Genomic DNA, 18,346 nt, shown 5'->3' on the forward strand with positions numbered 1-18,346 from the left:
AGTGTAGCACAAAATGGCTATGCATTAAGATTCAAAGAGCGTGAAACAGTATAGGAGGAGTATTCTTATATGAGCGTTTCCTAGAACTGGATTCCAGAGTGTGTGTGCATGCATGTATGAATGTGTGTGTGAATGTATATATACACACACCACAAGTACGTGCACATACTTCCTGTTATATGTATAGGTATATGTAGCTGCTTGATTAATTAAACAACACTGGAAATCATGTGCTTTTTACAATACCCAGAACTGCCTGATTCCAAGTCTTTCAAACACAACTTTGTCTTTAAAAGCATCTTATGGAGGAAGTGAGATCCAAACCCATGCATGCAGAAGAAAGTGTGACTGTCTTCTGCATCTCATTTTGTTGTTTGTGCAGAACTTCCTATCCTGTTGATTTTTTTGGCTTCTTGATATGGGACAGAGCTAGCATCATAGGCACTGACTTATTTTTGCTGGAGGGGACCCTAAAATGATGGACATGTGGGAAGCTTTATACATTTCAGGTGACAGCCCTCTTCCCGACAGGGGACAGGGCCCTTGGGCCCCTATGTACTCAGCTTCTCTGGCATGCAGGTCTGAGGTAGAATGACATTTCTGGGATGGGGAGAATCCAAAGCTAAGCCTTCTCTCTGTATTCAGTAATGGGAAGAACAATTAATAGGTTATACAGAGCTGGAGATGTTTGAACACAATTAACCTGTGGAGCTCACTGCTGTGGTAGTTCATTAAGGCAAATAAATATCATTGATTTTTTTCAAAGGATTAGAGATTTATACAAGTGAGAAAAACAAAATGGTATATAAATTAGAAGAGCTCTTCACCTCGGTGCTTTAGGACATGAACTGATAACTGGTTGGGGTCAGGAATATAAACTCTTCCCACCACTTCACAGTGATATGAGATCATAACATTCGATTGTATTATGGAGGATTTGGGACTTCCTCTGGATCCACTACTGATGTATGGCAGGACCAAGATATTGGCCTAGACAAATTATTAGGCCCAGATTTTCCAAAGTACATAGATGCTGGCATCAGTGGTTGCTAGGTGCCTAAATAACATTGAGAATCTGGGTCTTCTGTGTTCTAATTTGTCATTTCTTATCAGTTTTTGTGCATTTGGGTAGATCCTACACTCAGGTACCTCAAACCCGATTCAAGGACTCTACTCTTAGTCCAGAGTAATCCATGCCATTCAACAGGATTGTACTAGTGTGAAATCAGTGACAGTCCAAGAGCCCTAAAATTCCACCTTCCTTGCAGGGGAAGTGCAGACTGAATCCCATTGCATGATGGTGAGTCCTTCCCTGTAAATGAAGACAGTCTTTCCTTGCTAGATAGGAGGACTTCAAAGGCTCCAGGACAGAGATCAGACTTAGGCCCCTTCCCTTTCTCTTGGCAGCATGGAATCAAGTATGTCTTTTGGGGATCTCACGTTCATCTGACTTTCTTTGCTTTCTTCTTCAGGGCAAAGAGAAGTTCCTGGCCATCCTCAACAAGTATATGGAAATCCACGGCACTGTTTATTATGAAACCCAACGTCCTCCTGAGGTCCCAGCCTTTGTCAAGAACCATGGCCTTTTGCCACAGCATGAATTCCAGCAGCTGCTGAGAAAAGCCAAGGTATACAATGGGCGGCCAGGCCTTTTACAGGGAATTCTGACAAAGTCCAAAGTTATTCTCCTATAGATCAGCTAGGTGGTACGGAGGTAGAGCAGAGTTGCCCTGGGAAATGTAATCTAATTAGAAGAAGAGAAGAAATCCATTATCTGAAGATCTTTTAGCCTTCCATGGATTGCAGGCCACATCAACAGCACTAATTATCCAGGAGCTGAGCTGAGAAAATAATTGCAACTGAGAATTAAATCTGACGAGTTTTTCTTTTTCACAAATTGTCTGTAGACAGATCACAAAACTCTCCAAACCTTTTATTATTCAAAATTAGCTGCTAATTTTTTCCAGCAGTGATAGTCATGATTTTTGGTTTTCAGGCCATTTGAAATGTGAATTGTGCAATCAGGTACAAGGTTCACACTGTGATCTCTGTAACTAATTTCTTTCATTTATGTAGCTAAAATGTAGGCAAATGACTTGCATAAATGGCCAACACAGCTCCAAGGTAAGGACTGATGGTTAGATTGCCCAGTTTATACTTTGTTAGTTAATTATATAACTCATCCACTGGGAAACAGAAATAATGCTGCATGACTTACGTGGCTAATCAAAGATGGTACAAATAGTGAAAAATGTGGAATATGCTTTTGGGAGCTATTTCAACTTTAAAATCCTTTTTGCAAACTCTGGGAGTAGTAGAGCTTGAGCAAAGTGAGAAGGTCACAGGTGTGACAGCACACTGATATTCCCTTTAAGGTTTCGATGAATAATCACAGGACAGTTTTGCTAATACTTACTCATCTGTGCTCTGGAGTTGGATCTCTGTGATGTTATAGCAGCCCGATGGTCCCAAAATGCCATGCCTTTCCTATTACTGCCTCTCTATTGGTTAGAGTCAGGTAGAGTATATGCTTCCCCACCCACCACTCACACTCTCACACTGTCCATCCACTGATATGCTCCCCCCCCACCTCATGTTCTAGCTGGTGGCTTTTCCTATGTAATGACTTCCTACTATGCTTTCATTATGTGATCGGTTAGCATGCACTGGCAAGATCCTTGTAGCCTGTGATCAGGAAATAAAGCCAGGGCACTGGATGGCAGCTCATGAATTTAAGGCCCTTCCCCGCCTGGATCCATGACTCTTTTAGTCAGGAAGCTCTTTAGAATTATAGCAAATCTTTCCTTGTGGAATCAGTGGGAAAATTCCACTAGATGTAATTTCCATTGACATTAATGGCCCAGGGTTGAAAATATACTGTGTGCAAACTGGCATTCACAAGGACCTAATTTTTGAGAGACACTTTTAACACATTTAAGCTATTTATGAATTAAAATAAGAGACTCATCAAGAGCTTGGTTGTATCAGGCTCCAGGAGAGCAGAGCTGAACGCCAAGTGTGGAGCTTGCTGAACTTGAACTGGTGAGTCAGGTGAAGCGTAGGGTTGCCAAGGTCTGGGCAACAATATTCTTGGTTCATATTCACCCAGGGTTTTTCTTTTTCTTTATTTTTTTTTGCTTCCTACAGCTCTTCATAGGCTTTGGGTTCCCATATGAAGGTCCTGCCCCTTTGGAAGCCATAGCCAATGGTTGTGTTTTCCTGCAGTCCCGTTTCAATCCACCACACAGCTCCCTCAATCACGAATTCTTCCGGGGGAAGCCTACATCAAGAGAGGTAATTTTGCTTACATGATTCTACAATATTGAACAATGACAATATATCAGATAGCCACGTTGTTTGCTTCTGGATTTGAACTAGAGAAGGGGATCAGCTGCAAAATTCAGATATTGATCAAAGCCTCCTCCAATTTCAAGAGAATGGTACCTAGGATAAATGTAATATTTTGCCCTCTCCATCTTAACTGCAGCCTGCCAAGATCTGGGGAGGTGAGATAACCTGGAATCTGGGTTTAGTTCTCAGTTTTACAAAATAAAACCTGAGCAAAGAGACTTTTGCCAAAAACTCATGTAACTTGGCCACAGCTTGACCCCCTCGTCCCCACGTCCGGGATTGAAATTCCCAGGAAAATTTGGGCCTGAACTCAAAATAGGAATGAAAGTTGTTTTGCAGAGGGAAGAAAAACCCACCCTCTTGGGCTTGTCCCTTGCTACAAATGCAATCTGAGTGTAGCGGGAGCTCTTTCAAATTTAAAAGGTTGAGCAAATTGAACCTTGTATTATTAATAAAGTGGATAAAGCAATGTAAATCTATGCTTCCCTGTTGAGAAATTTCTCCCACTGGCCACACCAAGGAGCTCAATCTCTGTTTTTCTTTCAGACACATTAGACTCAATCGTAAAGCACCCTCTCTTCTCTCCCCACCTCCACTACTAGCCCCTTTTCTGCCTGTCCCCAGACTGAACTGCAGCAGTCGGTCCATTAGCCATTCTTACAGTGTGGTGGGTGCCCACTCACATCCCATTTATCTCACTGACCTGTGGAGACAGAGAAAGGCTGCTGTAATTAGCTCCTGAAACATTAATTCTCCTCGTCTGCCGCCTGTCCATTTTCCCAACAATACTGTAACTTACACTGATATTGGGAGGGCTTGACTTGGTCCTTAATGACTTGCTGAAGGCTGTCAGAGGCAAACAGTTCCTAAAAAGAGTGTACATGCGTATGTGTGAGACAGAAGACTTACTGCTGCTCATTTTGTTTTATGTCTTAAAAGAGCCAAGCCGGCCATCCTGAGCCACTCTCGCTAGGGAGAAGCATGACCGGAAAAAGATACAACTCATTGCTATCATTCCTCTGCGTATTCACCTTTGAGCCTTCTGGGGAGGGTCCAGGGAGGTCTTGGGTTTTATAGTTTGTGTCTGAGTCTAGCTGGTTGGTTGATTTGTTAGAAGAATGAGAGGGTTAATTCAGACTGAGCCTCTTGGTTGTGTGATGGATGGCCCTGCCTTTTGGTTCAGCTGGTGCTGTATCCTCTTTAGCCCACTGCCAGGTTTACTCAGCTCTCGTTCTTCAGGGAGTTGAGAAGTGAGCTTTGTGCTGCACTCTGAGGATGACAAGTGACATTGTCTCAGGCCTGCTGTTGAGAAGCTTCCCCCTGTGGCAGCAGGGTCGTTTGACTCTATATGCTGAACTAGAAGTGGATTTGGAAAGTCAGGCTCCCTCCAGAAAACAGCAGAAATGTTGAGGATGCACACATAATGTTGAGGTGATGTTGTTGCCATGATGGTCCAGGAGATATAGGAGAGGCAAGAATTCTTGTGGGTGATACAATTTATTGGACCAACTGAATGGTTGGTACAGATATAGGCAAGCTTTCTTATGTCACAGCACCCTTCCTCAGGCCTCACTGTGTGTAAGTGGAGAAATCTTCTTCCCTCTCACTTAGCACCAGCCCAAGAATGGACAAATCAGAGTGGCTCTTGGTCTTGGAAAACCTTGATAATTAAGGTGCACCTAGGACTGGTTCCTATTTGAGTTGGATTTTCTCTGATTCACTGAAACTGAGATTTTTGTGGCTGCCAAGAAGATTTCAAGCCCCAGTTCTCATGAATATTAATGTGAATGGGGTGTCTAGATTCATTAGATAATTGTATGGTGTTTTAAATCTTTAGAGGGTGGGGAGTATTTGGATTAAATACTCCACTTTGGGCCTATCTTGTCCTTCAGTAGCTTTTTCATCAGTGTCCCTACTGCCATTATCTCACCCCTCCCAGTGCCTAGCTGCAGGGAGGTCATTGCTTGTGGTTACAGCACTTCCTTTACAGAATGTGAAGCAGTCGGTATTTGTTTCATTTTTCAGGTATCCTCCCAACACCCCTATGTTGAGGACTTCATTGGGAAGCCTCATGTATGGACAGTGGACTACAATAACTCTGAGGAGTTCGAAGCTGCTATCAAAGCAATTATGAAGACCAAGGTAATTCCTGCCACAATTCATTAAAACAATGAGAGAACCTCATCCATTGTTGAGTATGGCCAGCCAGTTTTCCAGGAGTTAATGGCACAAGGAACTGCTAGCAGTCCAGTTGTCCCTATGAGACTTCCCCAGCATTTGGAGTCTTTTCTTTCTAGTCGCCTCATAAAATGTTGTCGTGTGCTAGCCAGGACTCCCAGGATCCTGTTCTTGAGTCTCAGTGGGGCTTGTGTTCCTAAATCAGCCTAGCTCAGACCTTCAAAGGTGTTCCAGGCACCTGAATACCTTTCAAGGCCTGGGCCGCAGGCTTTTCTGGAGCTGAAATAAGTAAAATCTGTACAGTTAGTAGGGCTGTGCAAAATTTGGCCCACTGTTTCGTTTTGACACTGTTTTGACTTGTTTCGAGCTTGAAACAGCAAAATCAAAGTGAAACGAAGGGCTTCAAAACAGCCTCAAAATGTTTCAACTGCCCTTGTTTCATTTTGAAACTTTCAGAACGTTTTGAGTTTCAAACCTGAAGCTGGGCTTGCCTGCAGGGAGACAGAAAGTAAGAAAAGGGAGGGGGAAGAGGGAGGAAGGACCTCTCTGATACTGACTGTGACTGTTTGGCTGCCTGAGATGCTGCTGGTGCTACATACTATGTTATTACCTGTTGTCATTTAAAGGGGTGGACTGGATGGAGGCTGTAGGGGAGGAGGAGGCCTCATTGGGGCACACTACCGTGTTGTGTAGAAGCCCCAGTGCCAGTGAGGGCGTGCCTTCACACACACACGCGCGTGCACACACACACACACACACACACACACACACACACGTGTCATGAGTTTTGCTTGTCAACAGCTTGAGGTGCAGTTTCCCAGAAACCCCTGCACCTATCTCCTTGAAACTTGGCAGGCTTTGTGGCCTCCACAGGGGCTACCATCCATTCCTGCAGTTTCCTCGCCCCCTGTGACTTCACAATTACAAGTGACATTAAGTTTTGCTTTCAAGAATTTGAGGTCCGGTTTCCCAGAAACCCCAACACCTATCTCCTTGAAGCTTGGCAGGCTTCATGCCCTCAGAAGGGTCTACTATCCCTGATGTTTCCATACAAATCTGCCATAAAATGACAAAGTTGTAGGCAGTTTTGTGCTTTCCCATTATATCCTATGGGCGAAACGTCAAAACAGCATCAAAACAGCAAAGTTTCGACTAAATGAAACGGAACAGTGGTTTTGAAACAAAACTAAACACTGGCCCAGTGAAGCGGAAGGTGAAACAAAACGGTGCTGTTTCCCACAGCCCTAATAATAGTTAATCATTTGAAGGCTCACCCATCAGTTGTGAGCCCTTGCTATGGGGAACCCAGACTTGGCAATTCTGTCTCAGTTCCAGTGTAGGCCTTCAGCTGTAGATAATAGAGGTCAACCTAAGGACTGGGTGCTACGCTCTTACATATTTGGGTACATCACCGACATTTCTTCATGGCAGAAACTGAACTTTGGAACAGCTTTCAATTAATGTCCCCTCTTCAACTCTTCCTCATCATCTCTTTCCCCATCCGTCAGAGAGTTAACCCTTTCATGTAACCAGGATGCATTCTTCCCATCATGACCCCTCTTTCCAGTGCTGGGATATTCAAAAAGCATTAGCTACCACTGACCCTTCCCCCATGCAAGGAGACAGTTTACTTTGTCTGTCCCATATCTCTCCATGCGAGTGCTATAAGAGCTACAGATCACTTTTCATCTACCATTTCCCTGCCACTTTTCATTTGACTATTAATTATTGTGATTTGTTAAAGAACAATTCAATAACAATAGGAAAATCCCCATGTTCCCTTATTTTTTTTTAACCAATGCAGCAAAAAAAAAAAAAACCTTTGAAAGATGCAGCACCTACTTTGTAAGCTGACTTGGAGACTTAAAAACATACTCGTCATGAATATTTACCTCTCTGGCAGCAGGAGCCTTTCAAGTTGTCCAAATTATTAAAGTCAATTTTCCTGGAGGGGATAAAAGTGCTGATCTCCATTTTGCTCACAATTTGCTTTGGGTAGGATAAGGTGTCCCTGTTGTTACAAAGATGATATACCACAAAACAGCATCTTAATAAATCATGGTTTGGGTCTGGCTCAGACTGACAGGAGTCAGGAAATTCTCTAGCTCCTTCAGAGGGGGTGTTTTGGGAAGAATTTTTGAAGTAATGTCTATGCAGTGAGGCAGCATTACACCGAGATACATGAGCTCCCTCTGCACATAGCAGCTTCCAAAACAGAGATAGTACAGCTGTATCCCTGCAGTGCTGTGCTTAGGAAAATAAACTCAGCTGCTGTGAAGATCTTCTTAGCAAAGGACTAGTCACGGACATGGTAATACTGCTTGGACTTCCAAAGTTGGTGTGGGCAAAACCAGTTTGGGTGTTCCTTGGTGACCGTGCAGGAGTGGAGGTCTGCTCCCTAGGGCGTAAACCCTGCTATGTAGCACCCTCCTGCTGAGAAGGGACCAGAGCGGGGAAATTTCTTGGGTCCATTCAGCCCTTGAGTTCTCTGTGAAATTGCCATTCATCAGGCAGATCTTCCCCAGTGGGGGCAGCTTTGTGAATCCCACCTGCTCTCTTCACAGCCACCGCACCTCAGCATCAGCTGGAACAGATCTGTTCACTTACAGGGGAAAAGACCACAGCCCTTGAGTCATCCATCTCCTCCCCTGCAATGAACTTCCAGGTTCAGGAATCCCCTTAAACCTCTGATCACTTAATGTTCTCATTTAGTAAAATGTCTTGGGGAAACCTCCAGCCACAGCACAATGGCATTCACACCAGCTAAGTGTCTTCCCCTCAAGGGTCTTGAAATTATATGGAAAAAAATACATTTACTGGAAACAACCATTTGAAGAGATGTTCCTCTGTTCTCTCACCTGCTGAGGCCTGAAACTAGGACAGCCTGATTTCCCCGCATGGTTTGATGGCACCACTGGCATCCAAAGCTGAGGAACCCACATTTCCTGATCTCACTGCATCACCTGTTTCCCATGCTTTGAGGGTTGGCTGTTGTCTTTGGGAAGCACGAGGTAGCCTGAGGGCAACACATGGTGAAGGCAGTCAAAGGACTACCATATATTTCTTGGCTGGTGACTTCTCAAACGCGGATCCAGAACTGACTGAGGAATGCCAAGCAATAGATACTTGAAGCCAGATCTGCTGGTATCAATCTGCATAGCTCTATAGAAGTCCATGGAGCTACACTAACTTGCACCCACTGAGCATCTGCCCCTTTATTTCCTCTCACTGAAGCGCTTTCTGAGCCATTCCTCTGCTGGTACCAGGGGTGCTGAAACCCAGTGGTTCCTGGCTAGAGAGCCTTGCTTTTCTACTCAGGGTTATACCAGTAGCCAAATGTGGGGTCAAGAAGGATATTTTTTTCTGTGGGTCAGGTTGGCACAGACTATGAGAGGTCTGCTTTCTTCTGTAGCATGGGACATGATCCTTGGCCTGTGGTCTTCTGAGCATGTGTTACCCACGACTTGCCAGCTAGTGAAGTGGCAGAGCACTGGCAGCGCTCTCACCTCTCCTGCTTTTACCTGTGGCATGTTGTAGGGGGTTCCTAGTGATTCTGGTTTCTTGCCTTGTAGTTGTATGCGAGGTCTGAAGCGGTGAGTACTGTGCTCCTGTGTACATGCTAGGTATTCGTAATCCTCTGACAACAGGGTCTTCTCTCCCATAGATCAGTGGACCCCTACGGCAAAGTTCTTTATTAGCTGAGGCAAAAGTAGAAACAAATGGCAGATGTTCTCAGCTGCCTTCTGGGAGCAGGGGGATCCTTGCTGGAAGCAGCATGAATGAAGTCATGTCCAGTCAATTGTGGTTTCCCTCACTGAGCTCTCTTGGCTACGTACAAACAGTCTGAAGCAACCCTTGGCTGGACTGGGCAGCGCATGCAGCCAGACAGGGGAGGGAAGTCATAAGGAGCGGTGGAGTTGACCTAAGGCTGTTCCTGATTGCTTGCCAGACTGCAAAATTGGTTCGGCCTCCTGCTCCTGGGGCAGGTTGCACAAATTCCCATGGTTTATCGAGCAGCGGATGGCCCTACTCACAACCCTATGAAGCCAGTGGGAATAGTTGGGTTCCCCCTTATACCCCCACCCCACCATGGGAACAATTTCTAAACAAAGGTCATGAGAAAAGCCTTCTAGCAGCCTCTTAAAAAGAAGAGCATAGATACATCTTCATTATGTTGCTTATTACTAGGTTGATGTGTCTATAGTACTGGGAAAGACTGAACAAGGAAGAGATAAGGTGAGATGAGTAGGAAGAGAATGACTTGTGCTGTCTGAGGTGACTAAATGCACCAATAAAAGACTAAAAACTAAAAGACTGATCTAAGTATTTGGGAAGGGCCCCAGGAAACAGAAATAAACCTTCCATTATGTGTCTAGAGCAGTGATTCTCAACCAGGGTGCTGAGGCATCTTGGGGTGCCCCGAGATCCTTTGAAGGGTGCCATGAAGTGTGTGGAGCTAAGCAAGGTATGTGGATATAAGCAGATAAGTGCAGAATTAGGCTTGTCCCTGCCTGGCCAATCCCCCAGCCTCTCTTCAAGGAGGTGTAAGCACTGTAATAATTAGGCCAGTTTTTGAAATTGAGTGCTACTCAATTTACAAACTTATGGAGGAGGGTGCCTTGAGTGCATCGGGGGGTACCTCAGGTCCAAAAAAAGTTGAGAGCAATTGGTTTGGAGGCTAGAGCATCTAACTTACTGCAAACCATTGATACGTAGTCCCATAATAACAGTGCTCCAGAGAACAGCAGAAAGGGCTACCCTGTAGTCAGCACTCTTCCTGGAATTACCACACTTACACATGGTCTTTCCTTGCTCTGGAGCTGACAGCTAGCTGGCATTGTGACACCATTAGACATGGAAGCAGAGCTGCCGGTCTCCATATGACAGCTTGTTGGAAGTGAGGTCCTTGGTAACTATTTATGCAGATTCAAAGGGCACAGCTTGCTTTGGTCTGGCCTCTTCTCTGTTCTTCCAGAAGACTGCAAAGAACATAGTGAGCCACCTTATAGAGATATTTGTCATTTTTTTACCTCCATAGCAGAATCTCAGTTAAAATTAAATTAAAAATAATTATGTCCCTGCTGCTGGGCTGCCTACCCAGCTGTCACCGAAAATTGCAGCAAACGGCATTGATTGACCCAGCGCCATCTGTGCTGGTGAAATGTTCCGAAAGAGAGGGGAACACAGCTGCTGAGCTGGTGTTTAAAGGCTATCTGCATCGCATTCCCTGCATGTAGCATAATGGCTTAATGGAGGTCATGTCTTTCCAGCAGCTGTGCAGAGTCAGCAGGAAACCACGGACTCTAAAAAAACCCCACCTCTCTATCCAGCCATGTAAGAGGTCTTACCTCTCTGCAGAAGGACAGTGATAGATGATCCTTTCCTTTCTGAATAGTTAAATGCGTGGGATATGGGTTTAGTGTAGTAGTCTCTGGGGTTTTTTGGAATGTGGGCTTTGATTCCCTGGCACCCTGACCCTTAGTTACACTCGCACACAGTGGGCATGAAGTGCTGCTCTCCTGATCTGGGAGTGGTTTATATCTGCTCTGTGTTCAGACTGCACTGATGCGTAAAGGACAACACAGATTTCAAGGTAATGCAGAGTCAAGCCAGTGGTGTCAGTGCCTTGTCAAAGTCCCTAACAAGCATTGAGCTTGATCACCTTTCATCCGCAGGTGCTTCATAAAGCCACTTCCAGTAGTGCAACAAGCACTGGGCACCCACCAGCTGTGGGCATCCACTTAGAGAGGGCACATACATGGCAGTTGCTGCCCCTGCTGGGCTGGGCTCAGACACTGGCTGTTATGCCTCTGGCCAGTCCACGTCATGGCTTTAGTTGAGAGGCCCGAGACCAGGATAAACCTTTAGGTGTGGTTTGGGAGTCACATGCTCAGGGGGAGCTGAGTAGGCCACAGACAGGTGGTATCACAGGGCAGGGATTCAGGTGTCCTGGCAGAGCTGCACGTGGCTGAGGCTGGATGTAGCAGATGGGGCTGCAGGGCAGGAAGCAGGCATGTTGACTGACTGTCTGAAGGAAGCTTGTGCTAGTGCTGTGGGTCCCTCATGTTTCTGAGCATTGAACTAACTCACAGCTTTTTGAGAGAGAGCAAAGAAGGAATAGTGAAGCCTTGCACTGCCCGTGCAGTATGACCCCTTCCAAAAGGGGAGTGCATGACTTGTCTTAGCTTCAAAACCCAAGGGCGATTTCTCCTCTCATTTAGATCACTGCTAACTCTCATTTTTTTCCACTGGTAAATGAGAATGACATCTTGGCCCTGTATCAGGAGGCAGTGGGGGACGTTTTAGATGCACAAAGGTTTGTCACAGCGTATATATCTGTACTGCTTCCACGGTGTTGTCAAGACAGCTGCTGAGAAGCATGCCTTACCTACCTGCCCCCTGCTCTCTACATGCCAGACTTGCAGATAAGGCAGTAAAACTGGCCTGAAGGTTAAGGGCCTAAGATGATGTCCCCCACCCACTTCCCTGGGAGCACGGCCAGAGCAGAGCCAAGTCAAGCCCATGAGGGTAGGGTCAGATGCGGGCTGCCCATCCTGCTGCCCTCCCATCAGGAGCCCTGTGCCGGTTGTACCACCGTGGCAAGGCACCCCCTGCCCACCCAGCAGCAGTGTGGGGCACAACTCCATGCCTCTGCCCCCACTACTGCCAGGTGGGCATGGGGTATCTTGCCATGGTGCCACGGCCAGCATGGGGCTCCCAGAGGGAGGGCAGCAGGGCAGGGAGCCCCAAGCCTGCAGTGGGCAGCCTACATTTGCCCCATGCACAAATCTGGGGGGTACATGCTCCTCATGCCCCTCTCCCTGGGAATGTGCACACAGGCAGGGAGCTGCCTTGCCCACCTCCTCAGGGATGAGCCGCCCATGGCTCTGTCCCACTCTCAGCCCCGGCCACGGGCCCCATGCACTGCCCTGGCTGGGCAGCACCTCCAGGCCCAGTCCCTGCCCCACTCCCTACCTCACTGTGGGGGCCTCAATCTGCTCCCCCACCCCTCCCCATAAACTTACCTGGGGAAGCTGCTCTCCACCACTGTCTGGGGCTGTATTCCTGGCCATGTGCATGTGTGTGCATACACACATGCACAGGGCACCCCCTGCGTCCCGCTTCCAGCACCAGCAGCCCCTTGTGCACTGGAACTCTGCCAGCCTGCTAGGGAAAACCTGCCATTTCCTGCATTTTTCCACAGTGAACAAAAAACCCAGATCCCTGCACAATAATAGGAATCCGGGACGAATGCTGTCCCAGAGTTATGTAGCCTAGGACTGGAACTTGATGTTCCCATTTTGGGACTGTCCTGCTCAACTGGGGCAGGTGGTCACCCTACACTCTTCTTCTCAGTGCCCTCAGGCCCCCATGTGCTCAGTACTTATGCATTTACCCATGCATCTTGAATGGCAATTAACTTGAATTAGCCACTATTGTCCCGAGGCAAAGTGCTAATTCAAGTGCTTTATATGTAATTAACATGGGATGATGACCTTGACCGTCTGTAAGATCCTAAGATAAAAGGCTGTCCCCGGAGAAATCCAACATCGTTTTTTAGACGCAGAAAAACCACAACAGGTCAGAAAGCTTTTATCTCTATGGATTCTTATTCAAGATCTCTGGGGTTATGTTGTAAACCATGTTTGCCCACCTAACAGTGATAACACCGCATGGCATGCCGCAGCAGTCTTGAAAGGCTCTCATGGCGTCCTCCAGTATCATAGCACCTGGTTGAGAATCACTGATATAGACACAGCCTAAGTGCCTGAGTCACCTATGGAAAATGGACTTCGATTCCGAAGTCACGTAGATGACTTTGAATTGCTACCTTTTGTCTTCACACTGTAAAATAAATGGATTTATGAAACTCTTCATAAGAAGCTGGTCACTATGTCCTGCTAAATTGGTGAACTACAGCACTTCTAATTTGCATTCCAAGTACAGGTAGGTTACAGCCATTATCTACTGAGCCAAACAAGAGAACTTGGGTATTTCAGATTAGACCGTAGCTTAAAAATAAAGGGGAAATGTGGACCTCTTTGAAGTCAACATGAGATTTGTTATTGAGTTGAGTTCATTGAGATCTGGATTTCATTTAAAATGAGCTGCTACCAAATTAACCCATTTATGTTGCCAATATATTAGTTCGGGTTTATAGGTTCTCTCCCTCAGGCTGTATAAGTTGTTCTTGCAAATGCCACTCAGGGTCAGTCTTATAAGATTCTTCCCTCTTTGCTTAATTCCATGTCTTAAATAACTAATCACCTAACAGAAAGAGAAAGCAAAGATAAAACCAGTGCTTCTATAAATCTAGCACAAAGTATCAGTAAAGTATTTACAGCTAATGCAGGGGAGTTAAGGTCAAGGATCCAAATCTGCTCTGCATTCACCCCAATGCGATGTCATTTTCTGGGAGCTCCCAGCATGATACCTGCAATGGAAATAAAGAGAAATTTAGGGGCTGATATTCAGAGCACTGAACACCTGCAGCTCCTCGGAAACTCTGCCGATGATAACGGTGACCTCTAGGTTAAGCTCGCTCTTAGCAAGTAGAAGGTAGGATTTGCCGAATGCTCTGGATTGCGAGAGACCTACCGAACTCTTGGAAGTGTGGAATCCATGACTGTAGTCGAGCAATTCTTTCAATCAGCGACCATTTTCTTCCTTTCCTTCTTATTGCTGAAGGTACAATCTTTTCTAAACCACAGCATTTCCCAGCTACGTGCTCAGTTTACTTCTAACCTAAACCTTTATTAAGAGTTATTCTCGATTTAAGGCTCAATAGCTAGTGATTTCTGTGGAAGAATGTGGTGCCTCACATTCGTGAGCCATGAGTGCAGAAGTGTCCCCAAGGAGGGGACGAGGTGAGGAATCAGCTGACCCCCTCACCCCCACCCCAAATGTCTCCATGGTGCCAGGAAATGTTGTGTGTAGACATAGTGCACAAATGGGCACATCCCTTGCAGACCTGCTTGGACTCCCCAAATTAAATCTCTGGGTCTGTCCCCGAGTATCCTCAGAGCTCAAAAGCAACCACCATAACTGAGGATCACTTTGATGGCTACCTCAGAAAGATGTCAAAGGTTGAAAAAAACTCCTGGAGACTGAAGTCCCCTCTTGATCTCAGCCACATGAGCTCCATCAAAGCCCTGTTGCAGCCAGCAAAGCAGGTGGGCACGTATGTAAGTAACCTGACTTCCACAAGAGTTAAGCTTCTGCTAAAAGACTGACTTATTTGGTTTGTTGTATTAGGGCCTAAAAGAGGAATAAAGCTTCAGCAAAGCATGAATAAGTTTTTCCTGGCCTGACCTGAATCTGTCTTATGGCAAGAGATATTTGCCTTCATGGCTAGCAATCTGGATCCTAGGGCTAGTCTTAAGGGTCTAAAGCCGAGTACACAGAAACCCGGCCATTGACCTGAGAAGGTTTTACATCAGCTCCTAAATCTTGAAAAGACTAAAAAGAGCAGCTAATGCCACAATACTGTTTTTTTAAAGTGCAACAACTCCAGAGGCAAGTCATTTTTTTCTGCTGGATAGTGTCTGATTAAACTAATCCTTTAACACATTAGCGCTCCTTTTTTAAAGATGTTGTATAAACCCTCTGGAAACGGGGAGAGAATGTAAAGCAACTTCCATTTATTTTTTAAAAGGCTAGTTTATTAGAGATGCTGTCAGAGCAATTAGGCCTAAACATTGACCTAGCTTAAAAGCCTTATTATGGGCTTTGGCTATGGGAATCCCCTGGTGTTTTGTCTTTAAAATAATGTTGGCTGCAGCAGGAAATGAAAACAAAATCCAGTGGCAGGGGGGAGGAGAAGGCGATTAGGTCCTCAGCCTGGCTGAATTGCTGAGGGTTGCTCTTTGCAGGATGAGTCATGACCAGGGATCCTAGTTTTCCACTGGGGAATAAAGCAAAAAAATCTCCATTTAACAAACACAAAAATCCATGTTTTTCCACAACCTATGGAAAGCACAACAGCATCCCACAGAGAGCAGCGCCATTTCTGCTCTCTCTTATTTTTCCCACGGTTTTCCTGACTCAGCCCATCAATGGCAAACCTCCCATCACTGACTGGCCGAGAGGCAAACACTGTGGCAAAAATAAGAGAGAGCAGAAATGGCGCCGTTTGTCACGCTTTTGATAGATTGTGGAAAAACACAGATTCTGAGTTTTTCCAAGGTTTTCCATAGTGAATGGAGAATTGGATCCCTGGTCATGACTAGAGCTGGGTGGAATTTTTTAATTACACCTTTTTGGGAAAAATACAGATTTGATGACACCCAAATGTTTTGAAAATGTGCCTGTTTCCACGAAATAGGTGCCTTTTTTTTTTTTAAAGCCCAGTTTTTTTACTTCATTCCAAAATTTTCAGAACTAAATGTTAGGATTTTTTAGTTCAGAGTAAGTTTTGGTTTCAAAATTTCCTTCGAATTGATTAAAAATATATTATCCCCACCCAACAACTTAGGAATTTGAAAAGAAATGTTGCACGTTAGTCAAACCAACTGATTAGGCTGAACTGAAAAGGCTGCATCTTTTGAACCACGTTCATGTTGGGTTAACCTGAAACAAACTTTGTGTAACTGCCAATGAACCGAGAAAAAACAGTTGCCACCCAAGTGTCACAAGTTTCAAGGCTTTCTCCAGGCTGTGCCTTAAATGACTCAGGAAGCCAAAAGATGCCTCCAGGCCTATGTTGGATTTTCCATGGAAGTGGATTTTCTTAGTCGTTGGTCTCAGGTGCCCCTAAGACGACAGGTGTGCTGTGTTGCCATGAGTGTGTGTGTGTAGAGAGAAGAGCTTTCATGAGCATCAGATGCTGAAGCACAATGGGAATGAGGATGAAGGATTCTGATGGGCGTGCAGGGAGGGTCCGTTTTAGGAGCCATCAATCTGGTGAAGATCTTAATGTCAAAAGGGGAGAAACCCTGGCTGGACTCGATGATCTTCTGAGGTCCCTTCCAGCCCTAATGTCTATGAAATGTATGAAAGGGTTCTGCCTGTCTAATGAGTTGGCAGATGTTTTCAGTGTGGCTCACATTTTAATACAAGATCATCTTGTGTCTCCTCTTTGACTCACGTTGGCACGCACAGCCTCCACACCCATTCACGGCTGTGTAACCACTTGAAGGCAACTTACAGTAATTGTTCCCACAGAAAGTTAATATCAGAAAAGTGTCAAATGTCATTTTAGCTGTGAGCTGCTCCAATAACTACTTGGTGCTCATGCACTAGTCTCTCAGCACACCTTTTTTTTTTTAATTTTTTAAATTTTTTGCACCGGTCCTGGAAGCACTGCAATACTAGGTCAATGCATGGAGTGGATGGAGCACGCTCCAGTTCCACCACCCAATACCAAAAAGAATCTGCTCAATATAAACCTCCTGTCTCTCAGCACACCTATGCAGATTTGGCCCCACTGTACAATCTAAGGCCTTTCTGGATGACTGTCCCAGCTCAGTATCGAGATTTGAGAGGAGCCATCACCAGTCCACAGTAACACAGTTTGTCCATAGCTAGCATGCAGAGTAGTATAGCTGTGGGTTTCCTGCTGTTCGAGAGCTCCCACAGCCCCCTCACCATGTCTACTATAGCAAAGATCTGCTCTGACCCTTACTCTGAGATTGTTATGTTAGAAGTTGCCAGACGACACTGCTGTGATAGTGTTGTTAGCTTTGTTTTCTTATATATATATAGGAACTAGATCCTGAAGCAATGTCTACTGCCAGCAGTGCTGTAGTGCATTTTAGCTACGAAGCATACCACCAGTACAATCTGTTCTCCGCCTTGGTTTCTATCAAGACGATACTTTAGTGCAACTACCATCTATAGGGTATGCCATGCCCATGCAAGCAGACGAAGCAATAATGCTGCCAGAACGGTACAGGGAGAACCTAGGTACCACCATTGAACAAACACTCACTGACGCTCGCCTTCTTCAGTTGCTAGTGTGTTTGCACTCTGACCAAGCCAGATGCAGTCCTTTTGATGACTGCACTTGAGCACATGCTGCATATAAATGAGGTGAGATTCAGATAGCAACCTCATCCCAAAAACACCAGTTGATCTAGACTGGCCTGGAAATGGACCCTTTGTTCTCTGGAGAGATATTTTAATTTTACCTTGAACCCAAGCTTAGTTGATGATGGGTTACTTAGTTCAGGCAAGTTTTCTGTGCTGCTGAGATGCAGAAGGAAATTCCCCTGATGCACCCCTCACCCACCTAAACCCAACAGGCCAGCATTCGAAAGTCTGGAACCAGCCCTAGATGTCTGACCATTCCCCAGTCTAGCCAGATTCTTGTTTTCCCAATTGCTTATTGGTGCCAATGATTCCTGCCCTATTTATAATAAAAGATTCAAGTGGTAGAGACACCAAGCACCACACACCCTGGAAACCAAATCACTGTGCAGTCGCACAGAGCCCAGAAGAAAGAAAAATGAGACAAATTACAGCCCACTGGGAAAGGTGAGGTTGGAGCAATTGTTGCTGTGATGAATCTGTTACCTGGAGGTTAGAGGCGAGAGAAAGAAAGAGGTTTTCATTTGAGGTCATTCACTTGGGCTTCAGTTTTTTCTTTGTCAAAAATAGTTCCCACACAAGCAATTTAATAGACCCAATATTCTGGTGTAGTGAAGGGAGAAGCCTTCATTATATTAAAGTCAAACATACAGGAATATAATGGGAAATTATACATTTCTGGCTATGCTTGGAAAAGTGGCATATTAAGCATCACAGTGAAAATAGCTGGTTAAAATATCCCCAGCCTGCTGTTTCATGCTGTTAGACAATTGTATTAGTTTTCTACTTA

The 18,346-nt window shown here is 45.3% G+C and overlaps 1 protein-coding gene across 2 annotated transcripts in view; it reads left to right on the top strand.

Annotated features, from left to right (window-relative positions):
- MGAT5B (mannosyl (alpha-1,6-)-glycoprotein beta-1,6-N-acetyl-glucosaminyltransferase, isozyme B) overlaps positions 1-18,346 on the top strand; it is a 179,391-nt gene that overhangs the window by 143,333 nt on the left and 17,712 nt on the right. For both annotated transcript variants that reach the window (XM_019542677.1, XM_019542676.1), the window contains 3 exons: positions 1,473-1,628; positions 3,148-3,294; positions 5,377-5,493. In XM_019542677.1, coding sequence (XP_019398222.1) covers positions 1,473-1,628; positions 3,148-3,294; positions 5,377-5,493 — 420 coding nt within the window. The remainder of the gene's footprint in view (positions 1-1,472; positions 1,629-3,147; positions 3,295-5,376; positions 5,494-18,346) is intronic.

The sequence above is a fragment of the Crocodylus porosus genome, unplaced genomic scaffold, assembly GCF_001723895.1.
Source record: "Crocodylus porosus isolate Cpor-Errol unplaced genomic scaffold, CroPor_comp1, whole genome shotgun sequence".
In the NCBI taxonomy this organism is placed as follows: Eukaryota; Metazoa; Chordata; order Crocodylia; family Crocodylidae; genus Crocodylus; species Crocodylus porosus.